General features: G+C 45.7%; 1 protein-coding gene across 1 annotated transcript in view; it reads right to left on the bottom strand.

Moving 5' to 3' along the window:
- The window catches only part of SHISA8 (shisa family member 8), a 33,211-nt gene extending 16,029 nt beyond the window's left edge, over positions 1-17,182 (bottom strand). Inside the window, exon 1 of the mRNA XM_043967815.1 lies at positions 16,261-17,182. Within this exon, the coding sequence (XP_043823750.1) occupies positions 16,261-16,868 (608 nt within the window). The 5' untranslated portion in view covers positions 16,869-17,182. The remainder of the gene's footprint in view (positions 1-16,260) is intronic.
- Positions 17,183-19,763: the final 2,581 nt, after the last annotated feature.

A 19,763-nucleotide genomic window follows, 5' to 3' on the forward strand; every position in this document is an offset into this window, starting at 1 on the left:
TGTCAAGTGTCTGAGGTCAGATTTGAACTCAGGTCCTTCTGAATTGAGGGCCAGCACTTTATCCACTGTACCACCTAGCTGCCCCCTCACCTTTATTTTTAAACTCCTTGAACTGAGACTTTTCAGCAAATAAGTTTTGCAAAACTAACCAACATATCAAAACATCTGTCATTAAATGTGGTGTTCTTTTAAGATATTAAAATATATTTTGCATATTTTGTTAAGTATTTCCCAATCACATGTAAAAATTTTTATTGATAATTTTTTTTGAAATTTTGACTTCCTAATTCTCTCCCTCCCTCCTGTCCTGCCCCCCTTCCTTGAGAAGGCAAGCAATATGATATAGGTTGTCCATGTGAGGTCATGTAAAACATATTACTATATTAGCCATGTTGTATGCACTATTTTATTTCCATGCCTCCCCACTCAATCTCTGCAAAGAAGGGAGAGAGATGCATGCTCATATCTTTCCTTGGGGCCAAGTTTGGTCATTATTTTTTTTAAATCTCTATTGGCCATGTAAGTCATGGATTTCTTGAACCCCAGCCAATCCCCTCTTCCTCCAGCCCCATGTCTCACTTAAATCCTTTCACATTGCTCCGTTTCTAAAACCTTAATCCTTACTGCAATCTACCTCTGATCCAGAGCCTGTAGCAGAAGAAAATGCCCTCTCCCTGGTATTCACTCAGCAGGGACTAGAAGGAGGGTGGTACCTTTGACAGAAATAGGAAAGTTAAAGAGAAGAGGATTCAGAAAAAAGATAATGAATTATGTTTTAGACACGTTGAATTTGAGATGCAAATGGTCCATGGAGTTGGAAATAGCCAGTAGGCAGTTGGTGATGCATCCCTGGAGCTCTGGAGAAAGATTGGGACCCTGTGTAGAGATATGGAAGTCATTTGCATAAAGAGGATGATTCAACCCAGGGTCTCCAGTGCCTCTCTATTAATGAGAAGATGAAATGCAAATTCCTGTGGCTTTTATTTTTTTTTTATTTTTAATTTTTTTTTTTTGCAGGGCAATGAGGGTTAAGTGACTTGCCCAGGGTCACACAGCTGGTAAGTGTTAAGTGTCTGAGGTCGGATTTGAACTCAGGTCCTCCTGAATCCAGGGCTAGTGCTCTATCCATTGCTCGACCTCGATGCCCCTCCTGTGGCTTTTAAAGTCCTTGTCAATCTACCCCCAGTAGCCTTCATAGGCTGATTAGGTGATATTCCATCTCCATCTCTGTCTCCGAAAGGACTGTCCCCCATGCCTAGAATGCATCCCCCCCCCACCTTCTATCCTCTCCAGCTTCCTTCCAGGCTCAGCCCAAGGGCAGTCTCCTACCTGAAGCTACCGATTCACCCCAGTTACTAGTATCTTTGTTCCAATAGAATGCAAGTTCAGTAGGAGCTTAATAAATGCTCATTTAATGAATAAAGGCCCTTCCAACTCTACATTCAATGTTGTTTGTTCTAAGGACCCTTTAAGCTCTGACATTTTCACAGAGATGAAGAGGAGGAGGAGGAGGAGAAACAGGGAGAGAATGAGGAAGAGGAGAAGGAAAAGGAGGGAGGGGAGGAGGAAGAGAATGGGGAAGAAGAGGAGGACAAAGGATAAAGAGGAGAAAAAAATAAGAAGAGGAGGAGGAGAAGGAAGAAGAGGAGGAGGAGGGGAAATTCAAGGCAGCCCTTAACAGAAAGTGGGGTCGGGGCAGCTAGGTGGCGCAGTGGATAGAGCACTGGCCCTGGAGTCAGGAGGACCTGAGTTCAAATCAGACACTTAACACTCACTAGCTGTATGATCCTGGGCAAGTCACTTACCAAGTCACTTAACCCCAATTGCCTCACCAAAAAAAAAAAAGAAAAAAGAAAGTGGGGTCCATCAGAGTGGAGAAGACACATTCTCTAGTCTGGGTTTCCTTGAGGCTAAGCATGTATTCAGCACCCTACTGTGTGCCAGGCAGCATTAGTGTGTGTGTGTGTGTGTGTGTGTGTGTGTGTGTGTGTGTGTTTGATTAAATTTACTTCAGTGGGGAGCAGCACCTTAAGGGTGTGCCTTGGGGAGTTCCTGGGATCCCAGGTCACAAAGCCTGTTTAGGGCAGAACCCAGATTCGATCTTGGCTTCCTGACTGAGGATGGTCCTCTAGGCACCAGTTCCTTGGGCGCATTTGAGATAAAAAGACCAAAAGGGAACCAGTGTCTATCTTCTGTGAGCTTACACTGTCCCTGGAAATCAGACCCCTGAGGCCTGGTTAGAGAAAGGTTCCTTCCTACCTGCTCTCCTTTACCATGAGGAAAAGGCCTGGAGGCAGAAGGGGGAAAGGGAGATTAGAGGTAAACTGAGAACAACCCTGGGCATTTGAGCAAAAGGAAGCCCAGAAGGTAGAATCCCTTCTTTCATCCCCGCTGAGGTCCTCTTTGAGAATGAAGGACAAATGACATTTCTGTCCATGTGGGCCCTCCCGTGCCCTCCCCACACACCTGGTGCTTCCCTTGGGTGTAGCTGACATCGGCTAACTAACCGAATGACCTTGAAGGTCCCCTCAGCTTCCTGATGCTCAGCTAACTCTCTGTAAAATGGGAATCATAATTTGTGCACTCCCTTCCCAGTGGGGGTGTTGGGAGCATTTTGTAAACCACATGAGTACACACCTGAGTGCACACCTGCTGGGTGACCTTGGGCAAGTCACCTCAGTGGCATCTTCTCCAAAGTGAGGGGGTTGGGCTGTATCATCACTAAGGTCCCTTCTAGTGCTGACATCCTTTAGTCTATTCTAAGGCCCCAAATGATATGGAAATTTATGTAAATTGGTCTGTCTCCTCTTGAACTTTGGGAAAGGGGAGTGGGGGAGGGCTTTGAAAGAAGAGAGAGATTTCCAAGCGGAGTTAAGCCTTGCTAAGCTTCTGAGCCTGTTAAGACTGAGCTCAGCCCCTCCTGCCATCCCACCCCTTCCTTCCCGTTGCTCAATCCCCATACTGAGATGCTTGACTTCTATGGATTCGGGCATTCTGGATCCATCTCCCAGTCAGAGAGAAGAGCAAGGACCCCCAGGCCCCTGAGAATGGGGCTCGGATCTGCTTCTGCCTGCCTCCCACCTGCAAGTTTTTTTCTGTCCATTCAGGCCCCCTCCCCCAACTCCTCTAGGGTGTGGAAGTGGGGGAGGGGCCTGGAGGTGGGGAAGCGACAAGGACCAGCTGGGCTCTCACCTGGCCCAGCAAGCGTTCTCTTCCCAGCCTAAACCTCCACCCTGGAAGAGAAATGGTGTTAAAATCGTTTTCCTGGCCTGTCTCTGAGCCCTGAAGACCACCAGAGAGCAAGACTGTCTGTTTTGTATTTGTATCCACTGGGGCTTAGCAAAATGCCTGGCACACACTGAGCATTTAATAAATGCTTTTTTATTTATTTGTCCATTCATCAGCAACCACTCTAAAGTGGGCATGTTTGGCAAAAAATATCTAAGACATGGGGGTGGGGACTAACTGTCCTCAAGCAATTGAAGGCTCTGATGTTGACACAGGGATTCCATTTGCTCAGTTTGACCCTAGAGGACAGAACCAAATTGAATAGGTTGGACCAAGACTCAGAGATCTAGAACCCGGCCCTCAGAGACCCTAATAGCCAAACCCATCATTTTGCCAGTGAGGAAGCCAGGGCCCAAGGAAAGAAGAGCATCCAGGAAGAGGAAGAATGGTCTTGAGATGGAAGAGTAGAGTAAACAGCTTCAGAAAGACTGAGGAGACTGAGAAAAGGTCATTGGATCTGGTGCATTAGAAAGCACCTGTTGGGGCAGCTAGTGGGGCAGTGGATAGAGCTCTGGCCCTGGAGTCAGGAGTACTTGAGTTCAAATCCAGCCTCAGACACTTAACACTTACTAGCTGTGTGACTTTGGCAAGTCACTTAACCCCAATTGCCTCACTGAAAAAAAAAAAAAGAAAGCACCTGTTGATCTTTGAAGTAGTTCTACCAGCAGAATATGCAGCAGTTTAATTAAGTACAATCATTTTTTTTGGGGGGGGGGCAATGAATGTTAAGTGACTTGCCCAGGGTTACACAGCTAGTAAGTGTCAAGTGTCTGAGACCAGATTTGAACTCAGGTCCTCCTGAATCCAGGGCTGGTGCTTTATCCACTGTGCCACCTAGCTGCCCCCTACAATCATTTATTAAGCACCAACTGTGTTTTTTTGTTTGTTTGTTTGTTTGTTTTGCAGGGCAATTGGGGTTAAGTGACTTGCCCAGGGTCACACAGCTAGTAAGTGCCAAGTGTCTGAGGCTGGATTTGAACTCAGGTACTCCTGAATCCAGGACCGGTGCTTTACTACTGCGCCATCTAGCTGCCCCCAAGCCCCAACTGTGTACAGGGGCTTTTCTTTAGTGCTGGGGTTACAAAGACAAAAATGACACATTTTCTTTCCTGTCAGCCCAAACTGATGCAACTTAGAATATGAAGGGGTAGGAGAGGTTTAAAAAAAAGGGGAGGAGATCTAGTAATTCTAGGAGGGAGAGATCCTTACTAGGTCAGGGAAAATTAGGGAAGTCTTCAAGGAAGATGTGAGCTAGCCTTGAAAGCAGAGAAAGATTTCAATAGTTGAAAACAAGGAAAGTATATTCCAGGTATGGGAAAATGGCCATGGGTAAAAAGCAAATTCGCAAAGATGGGAGAGGGCAGGAAGAATCTGAGGAATCATTGGTGTTCCAGTTTTGCTGAGGCAGAGTCTGTGAGTAAAGCCCAGCAGAAAACAGGGTGGAAGGGACGAGATGTAGAGCAGTAGAATAGCTATGGCTAGAAGTTATGAAGGAGCTCTGACCTGATACTCTAGAAACATGCTGGGCAGAAGCTTTAAACTCATGAGAAGCACAGAGAGATTTTTTTTTTTTTTTTGCGGGGCAATGGGGGTTAAGTGACTTGCCCAGGGTCACACAGCTAGTAAGTGTCAAGTGTCTGAGGCCGCATTTGATCTCAGGAACTCCTGAATACAGGACCGGTGCTTTATCCACTGCACCACCTAGCCACCCCCTAAGAATTAAAAAAAAAAAATGAAGGTCTATAACCATGAACTAGAAAATAGAATTCAAAATAGAAGGAATGTAAAACAACAACAATGAAAAACATTTCAGAAAAAAGTACAGTAAAAGAAAGTGAATTTTTAAAATCTGGGGTGGGGGGAGACAGGAAGGGAAATGTTAAAAACCGATCACTTAATTGATTATGGAAAGAGAAGGGACAAATGAGGAGGAGAAATAGATAACTGAGGAAATGGCAGATGAATGGGAACAGGGAAAAGATAGCCTGTGGCGATAGATTAATATCAAAGCAATTTTTTAAAAATGGGGAAAAAAACTAGGGGCAGCTAGGTGGCTTGGTGGATAGGGCACTGGCCCTGGAGTCAGGAGGACCTGAGTTCAAATCTAGTCTCAGACACTTGCTACTTACTAGCTGTGTGACCCTGGGCAAGTCACTTAACCCCAATTGCCTTACCAAAAAACCAACCAACCAAACAAACAATCAAACAAAAACTAATTGCAAGAACAAGGTACTGACATAAAAGAGGAAGATTTTTAAAGGAATTACTAAATGTCAAGCAAGATGATTTCAGAAAGGCCTAGAAAGACTTGTATGAACTGATGTATAGTGAAGTGAGCAGAACCAGGAGAACACTGTGCACAGTGACAGCAACGCTGTTCGATGAAGAATTGTGAATGACTTAACTATTCTCAGTAAAACAATGATCCAAGACAATCCCAAAGGACTGATGATGAAGCATACTATCAGAAAGAACTGATATTGATGGAACACAGATGGACTACTTTTCACTTCATTTCTTTCATTTCTTCCTTTTATTCAAGTTTTCTTGTACAAAATGACTAATATGGTAATGTTTTACACAATTGCAGATGTATAACCTATATCTTATTGTTTACTGCCTCAGGGAGGGGGAGGGAAAGGAGGGCAGGAAGGATAGAATCTGGAACTCAAAACTTTATTTTTGGGGGGTGGGGCAATGAGGGTTAAGTGACTTGCCCAGGGTCACACAGCCAGTGTCAAGTGTCTGAGGCCGGATTTGAACTGAGTTCCTCCTGAATCCAGGGCCAGTGCTTTATCCAGGAACTCAAAACTTTAAATGAAAATGCTTATTTTTAAAAAGCATTACTAAAGAAACAAATGAATAAAACGCAAATCTAACACTAAATATAAATGGATTAAACAATACAATAAAATGAAAGAATGGCATAATGGTTAAGAATCAAAATTCAATAATCTGTTGTATACAGAGAATATGTCTAAAATTAAAGACATATACAGAATCAAACTGAGAAGCTAAATTTTTTTTACCATGCATCAAGTGAACCCCCAAAAAACAGTAGTTATAATCATACTATTTTTAAAAAACAAAAATAAAAAGTCAAAATATCAATAGAGGTAATCAAGGAAATTATATTATGCTTAAAGGAACCATAAACAATAAACTAATAGCAATACTAAATATATGTATCAAATGGCATGGCATTTAAATTAATAAAAGAAAGGTTAACTAAATTTTAAATATAAATATATTAACATAATAATAAGACTTTAATATTATCTCAGAACTGGACAAATGTAACAGAAAGATTAAAAAAGGGAAAATATAGAATTGAAAAACTAATATAGAATTTGATACTTTAAAACTTATGGTATCTTCAGATTGGGAATGTTAAAGAATATATTTCTCAACATCACTAAATACTTTTTTTTACTAAATACCTTTTTAAAAAATAGATGACTTCCAAGAGCAGAGAAAAATTATTAAACACATCTTTTATACACTAAAAGTAATTAATATAGAGAGTACAAGCAGAAGATATAGACCTAAGTCAAGATCTAATAATGATTTTAATAATGATATTGAATGATGAATGGATCAAAGTGTTCTTTGATCATGGCAATAATTAATAACTATGTGAAAGAAAATTATAATATATGAAATTTCTGGAATACTGCTAAATTAGTCCTAAGAGGAATAATTATATCCCTGAGAATATACAAAAATAAATAGAATAAACCCCTAAGAATAACAAAATAAAAAAAAAGATAGGATTAATGAACTAAATAAGAAATTTTTGGAAATTAGTAAATGCACAAATAAAGCCCCAAATAATCACAAAATAGAAATAAATTGAATCATAGAACTTATAAACAAAACTAAAATCTGTTTCTTTGGGGGAAAACAAAAAATTGGTAAATCTTTGACTGATCTGATTAAAAAGAAGGGATAAATCCAATTAAGAGGATACATAGCTCCTATTTCAAGAGTGCATTGACCCTCCACTAGCAGTGTTACCATAGAGTCCAATGGACCAGAACTGGATAGAGGATGGATAGATAGGCATTACCCAGAGTTCCACAAATTCCTTTAGCCAGGAGAGATTGAGGGGGAGGGGGAAGAGGGGAATTGGGTCAAAGTGCCCTTAGAGACTCCATTCTGGACCATCTGGACACTGAGCAGAGGGATGGCCTACGGCCATTGTTTAATTGATGGCCACAAGTGGTAGACTGCAGAGGTGATCACATTGGGAGTGAAGCTGAGTTGTTGATCAATTTCAAGGAAGATGTGAGTAAACTGTATCTGGCCAAAGAATGGACTAGGTTTAAATCACATCCAGTGGCTGGTGAGACTCCAACAGTCTCATCCAGAGTTTCTTTCCTACCCCCTCCATTACTGGAGCAAGAGAGCCTCTTTGATTTCTTTAGGATATACCACTCGTCTCCTGTTTTCTTGTCTAATTTAGTGGAAGGAAAGCTCTGCAGCCAAAGCAGTCAAATTTTAGAAATTTTATTTCCTTAATTAGAAGCATCGTGGCACCATAGGTAAAGACCTGATCTCACAGTAAAAAAAGACCGTGGTTCACATCCTGTCTCTGATATATATATATATATATATAGTCTCATTTCTGCTGGAAGGAAACTAAATCTTGGCTCCACTCTGACCTTCAGGCCCACTCCCCCCTTCTCAATGGTGTCCCCTCCAGGATCCTCATCCCATGGAGCAGATACCCCTATGCATCCCCAAGGAATCTTGGGTTTTGCCATCCTGATGCCCCCTTAGGGCCTCAAGGCTTTTCCATCCACCCTGCAGCTGCCTCCTCCCATGTATATTGTCTCTCAAAATGAAAGTATGAGCTGCTTGAAAGCAGAGACTGGTGTGTTTTTTTCCTATTTGTGTCCCCAACATTTAGCAATGTTCTCACTGGCCAGTGACGCTGAGCGAGTTACTTAACCTCACTTAACCCCCCAGATAACTGTGAGATTACAAAAGTCACAGTGCCAATCTTCACTGATTCCTCATCAGGAGTTCCCTGGAACAATGAGATCACAGGGGCAGGGGTGGCCTCCTTTGAATGGCTGTGTGTGTCTCTAAAACCAACAAGATGAGCACAAAGGTCGAAAAAAAAAAACCTGGGAAGACTTACATGAACTGATACAAAGTGAAGTGAGCAGAACCAGGGGAAGATTGGACATAGTAACAGCCACATTGTGCAATGATCAACTGTAAATGACTCAGCTCTTCTCAACAATACAATGATCCAAGAAAATTCTGAAGGATTTATGATTTTAAAAAATGCTATCGGGGGCAGCTAGGTGGCACAGTGGATAAAGCGCTGGCCCTGGATTCAGAAGGACCTGAGTTCAAATCCGGCCTCAGACATTTGACACTTACTAGCTGTGTGACCCTGGGCAAGTCACTTAACCCCAATCGCCTCACCAAAAAAAAAAAAAAATTGATAAAAAAATGCTATCCATCCCCAGAAAAAGAGAGTCTGAATGCATATTGAAACAAACTTTTTAAAATGTTCTTTATTTTTCTTGGCTTGGGGATGGTTTTTTTGTTGTTGTTGGTGGTGGTGTTTTCTTTGGCTACATGGCTAATATGGAAATGTTTTACATGATTGCATATGTATAATCTATATCAAATTGCTTGAAATCTCAAGAATGGGGATGGGGACGAAGGGAGGGAAAGAATTTGGAACTTAACATGATAAAAATAAATGTTAAAATGCTTTTTAGATGTAATTGAATAATAAAATATAAAAATTTAAAAAATTTAAAAAGCAACAAATCTGTTGAGACTGAGACATTCACTCTTTTTGCCACACTCCTTTTAGCTACTCTTATCCACTGTATCCAGAGGGCAGAGATCCCAGTTCATCCACAGCATGAACATCATGCATTTAGAATTTTATTTTTTCCCCAAATTACATCTAAAAACAAATTTTAACATTGATTTTTTTTCCTTTTTCTTTTTTTATTTTAGGCAACTGGGTCCTCCTGAATCCAGGGCCGGTGCTCTATCCACTGCACCACCTGACTGCCCTTAACACTGATTTTAAAAAACTTTGTGTTCCAAATTCTCTTCCTCCCTCCCTCCCCAACCACCCTGAAGAACTTGAATAATTCAATATAAGTTATACCAGCATGGACATCATGAACTGACCTGGTGAGAAGGAAAGATTTCTTTCTTCTGCTCTCCAAGAAATGGGCCTGGGGTGTCTGTTCCTGTTCTGTTATTTGTCCTCCTCGGCTTCAGGTATTGGGGGTGACCTCCACAGGACCTTGGAAGGGGGTTGGGCTTGGAAATGGGACTGTGCTCTATCAGAACCAAGCTCTGCTATGAAGCTAATCCCCTTTCCTTCCCCAGAGACTGGGGTGGTACAAAGAGCAGTGGGGTGGCAGAAGAATTATGCCTCCCACCTGTTGGGGGAGTAAGTTTGTGTATTTGTGATTATACTTTCAGAAGCAAATATTTCTGTGTAAAATCTAAGCTGACCACTAGTGGCTAATGAAGCTGGGATCACCCCTTTTCTTGGAAACATCAGTGAGGCTGGAGGCACTTGCAGGGAGCTTAGATACCCCAAACCCCAGGAGTACCTGAGAATCCTGGGGGAAGACTGAAATCGAACCTACCCAACCCTCCAGGTAATATGGACCATGGCAGCCAGTGTTACAGAGGAAATTAAACTGGTTGTAAAGAAATTACTAAATTTGGGGGGAGGAAACTGGTCCAGAAAGATCTATAGGAGAACTCTATCAAACTTTAAAAAAAAATTAATGCCTATATTATAGAAATTATTCTCAGAAATTGAGAATGTACTTTACTAAACTTTTTTTTTTGTTTTTGCAGGGCAATGAGGATTAAGTGACTTGCCCAGCGTCATTAAACTTCTTTTATGAGACAAATATAGACCTAATACCTAAATCAAGGAAGGATAAAGCAAAGAAAACTATAGACCAGTAAAGTTAATGAAAAGTAATTACAAAATTTAAATGAAATTCTGGCAAAAGACTATAATACTATTTTCAAACAATTATGCATTATGATCAAGTTGGATTTATATTAAGAATACAAGGGGTTACACATTAGGAAAACAATTTATTTATTATATTAAAAACAAAAACATACCAAACCATATGATTATATCAATAGATGCAGGAAAAGACTTTGATAAAGCAGAGCCCTCATTTATGCTAAAAACTCTACAAAGCACAGGAATATGAGAACCTTTTTAAAGTATATATAAAAAACGAAAACTAGCATCATATACACTGTTTCCACACTGTTATTTGACACAGTTCTAGAAATGCTCTTATAACAAGGGTGATAGAACTGAGCATACTATTGAGCCACTTCCACATTTGTGTTTAACCAGATGCTCCTGGTTGATTCCTATCCTGATACAGCAGTTTCTTTGATTGGGTACAGGGAGAGAGGAAGTTGTGCCAAAGATGACCAGCAACTGGACAAGGAAGAGCCACCCACCCAGTAGTTTTTAAAAGGACAGGACAAATATCTGCTTGAGCATTTGGTATTCTGCCTAGTCTCATATGTGTGTATACACACCACATGCATATGCTGGTAAGTGTCTGAGGCCAGATTTGAATTCAGGAACATGACTCTAAGCTGGGCACTCTATGTACCATGGTGCCACCTAACTGCCCATATGTGTGTGTCAAGGATATCCATGTTAAGAAAGGTCCCATATGTGACAGATTATTTATAGTCAGACAGAACTGGAGACAAAGTAGATGTCCATTGATTGGGGAATGGCTAAACAAATTGTGGCACATCAATGTAATTGGGCATATCATAGGTGCATAGATGTAGAACTGAGAGGTCATCAAGTCCATCCCCCTCATTTTACAGGGTAAGGAAACGGAGACCAGAAGCAGTTAAGTGACTTGCCCAGGATCACAGAGCTAATAAATGCCTAAAGAGGTATTTGAACCTGGCTCTTCTTGACTCCAAGTGCAGTACTCTATCCACTGTACCCTGATACCTCTAAAAAACAACGAATATGATGAATGTTCAAAGAAGCAGAGGAAGACTTCTATGAATGGATGCAAAGTGAAGGGAGCAGAACCAGGAAGACAATAAACATAAAGGCTCCTGCAACATAAACAGAAAGAAGACCACCAATGGGAAAACAATTGAAATAAAATATTGTGCAATTATAATGACCAAGCTAGGCCCCAACAAAGAGCTAAGACAAGGGATCCCTCTCCCTTCTTTGTGAAGATGGAGGAGGGTGTTAATGTATTGGTTAGTTTTGCTGAACTGTTTTTATTAAATTGATTGTTATGGGGGAGCAAAGTGGGATATGTTGGAAAGTGTAGTTGATATAAAAACTAAAGATATCAGTAACAACATAAAACAGTGTCTCTTATACACTTTTCAAGATGTAGGCAATATTATTCTTTTCTAAAGGTACAGAAGGTAATAGACTATGTATGTTTACTGAAAAAATACATATTCTATGTACTCAAATATTCCCGCGGGCAGCTAGGTGGCGCAGTGGATAGAGCACCAGCCCTGGAGTCAGGAGTACCTGGGTTCAAATCCGGCCTCAGACACTTAACACTTACTAGCTGTGTGACCCTGGGCAAGTCACTTAACCCCAATTGCCTCACTAAAAAAAAAAAAAATATTCCCGCAAATGCTGTGGATACTTTGCCATAACTTAAGAAAATACTGAAAGGTGTTGATCTTTAGCCGGAAATTGTATTACAAATATAAATGTATTTATAATTAAATCTGCATATATTTTTATGATGATGTTAGGGATTTAGGTGTTTTTGCTAAGAGCTTTTCTGATCACCTCAGACCTTAGTACAATCTTTCCAGTCCCTCAAATTATATTTTTTTCCCTAAAATGAGGATTGTGCCACAATTTAAATGGAGAGTTTTCCTTTAGCTTTCTTACATAAAGAATCTTTGGGAATTTTTACTTTAATCTACCTATTTATGACTGAGATGAGTGCCTGCTTTGTGAACCATCTTTAGTCAATGGCTGTTAGATTCCTTTAGATGATTTCCTATCCTTGAAATTGAACATTCTTTAAATCAAGGTAGCAATAACAGTGGCTATATAGGTTTCCCTGGTGACTTTTCCTTAGAGTTATATCACACTTTGGTACTATTTAAATTTCAACACTAGGATTTTTCCTGCCGACATTGCCAATCATGTTGAATTACAGAAGTATTTTTAAAAATATGGACATATAAGCCTAAGTATCAGAAAATAAGAGGATTGACTATATCAAATGTTTAATAAAAATAATGAAACTAAAAAAAAAATAAGTCACTGCCCCGTGCTTTTCTGCCATTCTGTGATCTGACAGACTTCAAAGACCAAGGGCTAGGAAGAAGCTTGGAGGACAGAGAAGTTCCCAGGAGACAGATGATGGGGACACAGAAGCATGGGTAATGCTAACCCTCATTCTGAGGACAAGTCATGGTTGGCTTTGCCAAGAGACCATGGTTGGCAAGGGGCCTACAAGTTAGCAGAGAGGGGCAGCTAGGTGGCACAGTGGATAGAGCACTGGCCCTGGAATCAGGAGGACCTCAGTTCAAACCTGGCCTCAGACATTTGACACTTGCTAGCTGTGTGACCCTGGGCAAGTCACGTAACCCCAATTGCCTCACAACAACAACAACAAAAACAAGTTAGCAGAGAAAGTTCCAGCCTAGGACCAGGTGATAAGGTCAGAGAAGACCAGAGGTCCAGGGACTCTCCCAGCCCAGGGAGATGCTGAGTCTCAAGGTGTTAGGAACTCTTCTCTGGAGGACTTGACAGGTGCAGCTTCTCTTTTCCTTAGCTCTCCCCTCTCTCTGCTTGGCCCTAGAGGGAGAGACTAGGAGCAATGGGGGCAGGGATGTTGAGGGGAAGACTTAAGGTGAAGGAAATTTTTTTACTAGTGAGAGGTGTCCCAAAGGGGAATTGGGTGCCCGGGGAGGTAGAGGCTCATAAGGGACTTCCCAGCAGGGTAGGGGATAGCTGAGGCCAGAGGACAACTCTGGGAGGCTCCATCAGGGGCTCAGCTCAGAGGCTCTCAATGCCCTCAGGCTGAAGAGAACTGATGCCTGTGGGGGTGATGCTCAGCAAGACAAACAGAGATGCCTGTCCTTGAGTTCCCTGGGGAGGAGGCTCCCTACATCTTCTGCACAGAACCTCAGAGCCAGAAAGGAGGCTTCCTGGTTCAGCCTGGATCTGACCAAGACTTTCTCTCTACAGAAGCCCTGACAAAGGGCCATCCAGCCTCTGCTTGAAGCCCTCCAGTAACAGGGAGCTCACTACCTGTAATAGGTCTCATTGTTCACAAGTGTTTCCTGGTGTCAAGCCTAAAGTGGCCCCTCTGCCACCTCCCCCCACCTTGTCCTGTCCTCTGGGGCCAAGCAGAACAAAGCTGTCTCCTACACACTGCAGCCCTTCTATCAGGTGCACACAGGTAACTATCTTGCCGCCGTCCACCCCCACCCACCCAGTCTTCTCTTCCCCAAATGAAACATCTTTAGTTCTTTCAACCAGTCCTTCTATTACACAACCCCCTTCTCTTTGCTCTCCTCTGTATCATTACCTTGTACTGAACCAATACTCCAGATGAGGTCTGAGCTGGGCAGAGGACAGAGATTCTCATTTCTATTTCTAGAAGCTCTGAAGTACAAGGCTGCATTAGCATTTTGGGGGCTACCATCCCATGCTGATGACTGGCCTTGAGCTTGCAGTCCACTGAGATTCCTGGAGCTTTTCCAGACAAACTGCTATCTAACCAGGCCTTCTCCCCCACCCATCCTCGTTTGTTTGGCAAAGTTAATTGTTTTTTAATCCAAATGCAAAACTTTACATTAATCTTTATTTCAATTTGTTTTGTTAGATTCAACTAAGTGCCATCCTATGTCATCATATTTCTGGCACACTCAAACACACACTGTCTCCATCATGGTACCATTCCCCTGCACACTGTGCCAGACCATCTGAAGCACACAAATGCACTTGTCCCCACCTGTGTAGAAGCATGCATTTGTGCTTATGCACATCAGTGCACTTGGTCATGCTCGGAGATCTCCCCCTTGTCTCCTTATATCCTATTTCGCAGATACCTTCCCCTACTGTCTCCTCCTTTATCCCTGTTTCACATGAAGAGCTGGCCCTTCCCCCTACTAAGGGAGACCCTCTACAGGCACAAGGGATCCTAGTCCATCCTGCTTCTTCCAGTAGATCGCTCCTCTCATCCTTGCCCTCACTTCTTTTCCTTTTCTCCTTGTCTACTGGCTACTTCCCTATTGCTTTCAAACATACACAGGTCTCCCTTCATCAAAACCCCCTCACTTGATCCTTCCATCACACTCGTCTCATATCTTCTCTGTCCTTTGTGGTTAAAATTCCTCTCTTCCTTCCAGGCTCCACTCAGGGGCCACCTTCCCCATGAAGCCCTCCCTGATTCTCCCAGCTGGTAGCATTTTCTTTGACTCTCTCCATTACATTCTACCTGCACTTTCTCTTCTTGGCACATGTGGTGAGGAGCTCTCGGGTAAAATGGAAGCTTGTTGAGGGCTGGACTTTGTTTATGGGTCCCTAGTGCAGAGTAGGTGCTAAATAGAGGTTGAAATGAATTGCTGAAAACTGAAGGGGAGGGAGTGGGAACTGGTGTGTGCTCTGGGGCAGAGGACGTTAGACAGAGGCAGGTTCCAGACCTTCCCCTCCCCTCTAGGGCCCACCCTACATGCCTTCACGTCACTCCTGTGTGCAGCAGCTGCTGCACCCCCCAAACTCCCCAGACACCAGGGCAGGCACTATATGTGCACCTGCCTGGGTCCTGCACCAGCTCCTGTCCCAGGGCAGAAGCCAGAAGGCACATACTTAGCCCCCTCCCCACCTCTACTACAAACCACAAACCCTCTAACACCCTTGCAGCAGCACCCAGAGGTTCAGGTAGGGTGCTCTGTAAGCACACATTTGTCCTCCCAACACCAACCCTCCATTTCTATCATCAAACACAAGGCAAAGTGGTGACAGAGTTTCTCCCTAGACCTCTTCCTGCCATCCCAGGACACCTCATAACCAGCTCAAGCTGCCATCAATTCTCCATACCAGGGAGGGACCCTTTCCTACTTAGCTCCTAGTTATTTGGGGGCTGTTTCCCCCACAAAAGACTAGACAGATGTTGAAACCTTAATGAGAAGGAGAATTCCCTCCCCTCCCCCCTCAGAAGTCATTCTTGCTCTGAGTCCCATGGAGAGGCCTGCTGGGAACACTGGGCTAGGAAGGTCAAGAAGAAGGCATTAGGGGAGACAGGGTATCAGCTATCTTGGGCAGAGAGCCCAGGACACGAAGGAGAAAGAAAGGTGGGGGAAGGGGTACAGGGAAAGCAAGAAAATAAGAGAGGAAGAGGGAAGGAAGGAGGGAGAGAGTGAGAAAGGGAGAAAAGAGGGAAAGAATAGGGAGGGAGAGAGGAGGAGGAGATTTGGGGAAAAGAAGGAGGAAGACAGGGAGAAGAAGTGATAACGGGAAGGAGAAAGAGATTGGAGAGAAAGCCAGGAATGGAGGGAGAGATGCTTAGGCAAACAGGCCAGGAAGGTGGGAAGGTAGGAAAAGTAGGAGGGGGTGGGGTGAAGAACGAAGGAAAAGCAGGAAAAGAGGACAAGATGAGAGGGAGGAGAAAGAGGAGATAAGGAAAAAGTTCCAGAGAGAGAAAAAGAGGGAAGGAAGAGGGAGACAGGGAGTGTGAGAGGGAGAGAAAGGGAAGGAGGGAGAGAGGAGAGACAGAAAGACGCAAGGGAAGGAGACCCAAGGCAGAGAGAAAGGGCGTCTGCAAACGGGAGGAGGAAGAGAGAAAACCTAGAAAGAGGGAGAGCTGGAGAGGGCAGGGAGCCCGACGAAGGACGAGGACCGAGGGCTGTCAGAGCAGGGTGCAGGCCACGTGCGCCCGGACCTCGGGCCTTTCGAGGGGCTGGGGCACTCACCTGGCTACCGCGCGCTCAGCCCGCGGGCTGTGCGCCTTGTCCAGCCCCAGGCGGGTGAGGATGGCGCCGAGCGCCAGCAGAGCCACCACCCCGCACACGCTGTAGACGGCTACGTGGGCACGGTCGCGAGTCGGGCTGGGTGCCCCGGGGCCGCCGCCGCCGCCGCCGCCGCCGCCGCCCGTGCTGCCGTCGGGGGAGCCTCCGGCCGAGCGCGGAGAGCCGGTCTGCAGCCAGCTGGGCGTGCCGTAGTTGGAGCAGCGGCTCTGGTCCAGACGGCGCGGGGCGTCGCGGCAGCAGAAGCGGTAGCCACAAGTCCCGCAGCAGTAGTGGTAGGGCCCAGTGCTGCAGTTGAACGGGGGGTCCCACTGACCCATCACGTCGTAATAGCCCAGGCACCGATCTCCGCTTGCTCCTGGGGGCTCGCTGGGCGCCTCCAGCGCCTGTTTGGGCCTGGGGCTGGGGCTGCCGCGGGCACCAGCCTTGGTCTCACCCTTGTCCTGAGCCCCCGCCTCAAGAGGCGCCCGGCCCCGCGTTCCGCCGGACGCCAGCAGCAGCAGCAGCAGCAGCCCGGGGAACGGGCGCCAGGGCGCGGCCCTAGCCATGGGCATCCCCCTGCCTCCCGTCCCTCCGGGAGGCGACCCCGGCCACACTAGGAGCCCCCCAGCATGGCGCAACCGCCGCGCCCCTGGCCGGAGCACGGGGAGGCAGCCAGGACCGAGCCGGCTCGCTCCCTGGGCTCTCCTTCCCCCTCCGCTCCTCTCACGCCCCTGGGAGAGACTTCGGTCTCTCAATTCGGCTCTCCTGCCCCGCCTTTCCTCACTTTTCTTCCTCCTCTCCCTTCTTCGTCTTTCCCTCTTTTCTGTCTCCTCTCACCCTCTTTCCCCTTTCTTTGGATCCCCCAAGTCCTTCTCTCCTTCTCCCCTTTCTTCTCCTCCCCTCTCCAGTCTCGCCTCCCTCCCTGGCCCTTCTCTCCTCACTCTCACCCCTGTCCTCTTTCCACTCTTCCAGTTCTCTCTCTCTCTCTCTCTCTCTCTCTCTCTCTCTCTCTCTCTCTCTCTCTCTCTCTCTCCTCTCCCTCCTGTCTTCTCTCCCTTTCTGTCTCCCCCTCCCCAGCCGATGATCCTCTAGCAGGGGCCACGGTCGGGAGAGAGGATTGGCCGGGCCTGGCTCCCCGAAGAGCCCCTCAGGTGCCCCCCCATGTTGGAAGCCTCCTTCCCACTTCTCGCCCTCTCGCTCCCTCGGCTCGCCTTCCTTCCTCGCTGACGCTGGCGGAGACACTGAGAGCTTCACACCCAGGAGGGAGGAGAGGAAAGAGAGGGAAGAGCAGGGGAGGGGGGGCTGAGGAGAAGGAGGAGACAAGAGAACTGAGTAAGGGCAAGTGGCTCCCTCACCCCCTCCCCGGGAAGGGAGGGGAGGGATGGGAGGAAGTTATCGGGATGCAGATACCAGCTCAGTACTAGTAAGAGCTAAGGCTCGGAGCTGTCCAGCAGCGTTGCGGGGCAGCCCCTGAGGGGTTGGCTTGAGGGGAGGTAGGTGAGTGTGTGTGTGTGTGTGTGTGTGTGTGTGTGTGTGAGAGAGAGAGAGAGAGAGAGAGAGAGAGAGAGAGAGAGAGAGAGAGAGAGAGAGAGAGAGAGAGAGAGAGAGAGAGAGAGAGAGAGAGAGAGAGAGAGAGAGAGAGAAAAGCTGGAGAATGGCTCTTCTACGATGCTCGGCATTCTATGCTCCACACGATCTAGGCTTCTCTCCTCATTCTCACCCTACCCTCTCCATGCTCAGGACGTCTGGCCCCTCTGTGTGAAACAGCACCCCCCCCAAAGACCCCAAAGGTCTGACCCCTCTCTGTCATGGTCTATCCTTGTATTCAGGAGATCGGATTTTCGATAGACTCTCACCCTTACTTTATCGGATGTTTGAGCTTAGAAATCAGTTCACCCCATGACTTCCAGTTTCTTTTCCTATAATGTGGAAACAACTACTGACTGTTGTGAGGAATGTATTTCAAAAATGACAAGACCCTGCTCAGTTTCCCCAACCCTAATCCTTGGCTCTCAGGCAGCATCTTAGGTGCGCTTGGATCAGTGAATGCCCTTCACTAAGCCTCAGTTTTCTTATAAAACAAAAGGATTGGGCTGGAGGATCTCTAAGCTCGCTGCCAGCTCTGACATTCCCTGTTCTAAGGCCCCTCCCAAGCTCTGACATTTCCTGTTGTAAAACCTCTGTCAGCTCTGACATACCCCGTTTGAAGGCTCCTCTCAGCTCTCACATTCCACATTCTAAGGGCCCTTCCAACTCTGTTATTCCACATTCTAAGCTCCCTCCCATCTCTGACATTCTCTGTTCCAAAATCTGTTTTGACTTTTTGTTCTAAGATTCTTCCCAGTGCTGACATTTTGTATTCTAAAGTCCCCCGCCCCCACTCCCCCCGTTCTGACATCCTGGGCTCTAAGACCCCTTCTAACTGACATACTATGCAACCTCCACCCATGAGCTAAGCACCCCCCTGGGAAGGCATCACATCTCCTCTCAGACCAGGCTGGGTTGCATTCCCATAGGAGCTGGAGAAGACTTGCGCTTTTGAAGGGTTTTCATAAGGCAAAATAAACTGAGGGAGGGGAGAAATTTTGCCGGGTACTGCCCATAGTGACCACCCAGATATCAGCACAGCACACACAGACCGGAGGAGGCACAGGGACAGTCAGTGCACTGACGATAACCAGTTCCCAGGTAAGGGAGATTTGCCAGGGCTAACCCTTGCTCTCTGCGTTCAACTCAGTGTCGCCATCTGGTTCACCCAGGGTGGCTTCTCCAGCCAGGGCTGACCTGCCAACAAGCAGAAACTTTTTACCTCAGATGGGTGAGGACCCTTAGATTGGCTAAAAGAAAAAGTCTATTGAGATGGGCACCCACTCTCTCCAACAGGCTCCCCACCCCCTTACGCTGCCCCTCCCTCCAGGAAAACAATCCTTGGGGAGATGCTGTAGATTCAATAGAGACCGTAGCTGTCCCTTGCCATCCAGGACTCCTCCAGTGGGGTGAAGGGGTGGGAAGAGGATCATGCCCATGTGAAAGGGGCTGTGAGAGGAGAAGGCTGCCCCCACAGCCCTCACTGGCTCTGAGCAGTGTGGCACAGCTGCAGGATCTCAGAAGTCACCAATTCCCCACGTCAATGAAAAATGTCCGTTGATGGGGAAGTAACACACCATGGGTCTCATTTCTGCATCCATTAAATAGTCATAATAAATGCACACATCATTTGGGGGACATAGTCATGTGTGTGCATATACATTTGTATGTGTATACATATGCATATACCCATGCATACTGTCCACACTCACCATGAGTCTGTGATGCTGAACCTCCAGCCTGGTCATCTTGAAGATGGCACCTTAGCACCTGCTCAAGACCTTCTGAGGAACCACCCAAATTTCTCCTGTCCCTGCCTCCATGCTGGGGTCGGGGCTTGTTGGTCACAGGATCCAGGACTGAAAAGAACTTTAGAAACC

The sequence above is a fragment of the Dromiciops gliroides genome, chromosome 5 (genome assembly GCF_019393635.1).
Source record: "Dromiciops gliroides isolate mDroGli1 chromosome 5, mDroGli1.pri, whole genome shotgun sequence".
Classification (NCBI taxonomy): domain Eukaryota; kingdom Metazoa; phylum Chordata; class Mammalia; order Microbiotheria; family Microbiotheriidae; genus Dromiciops; species Dromiciops gliroides.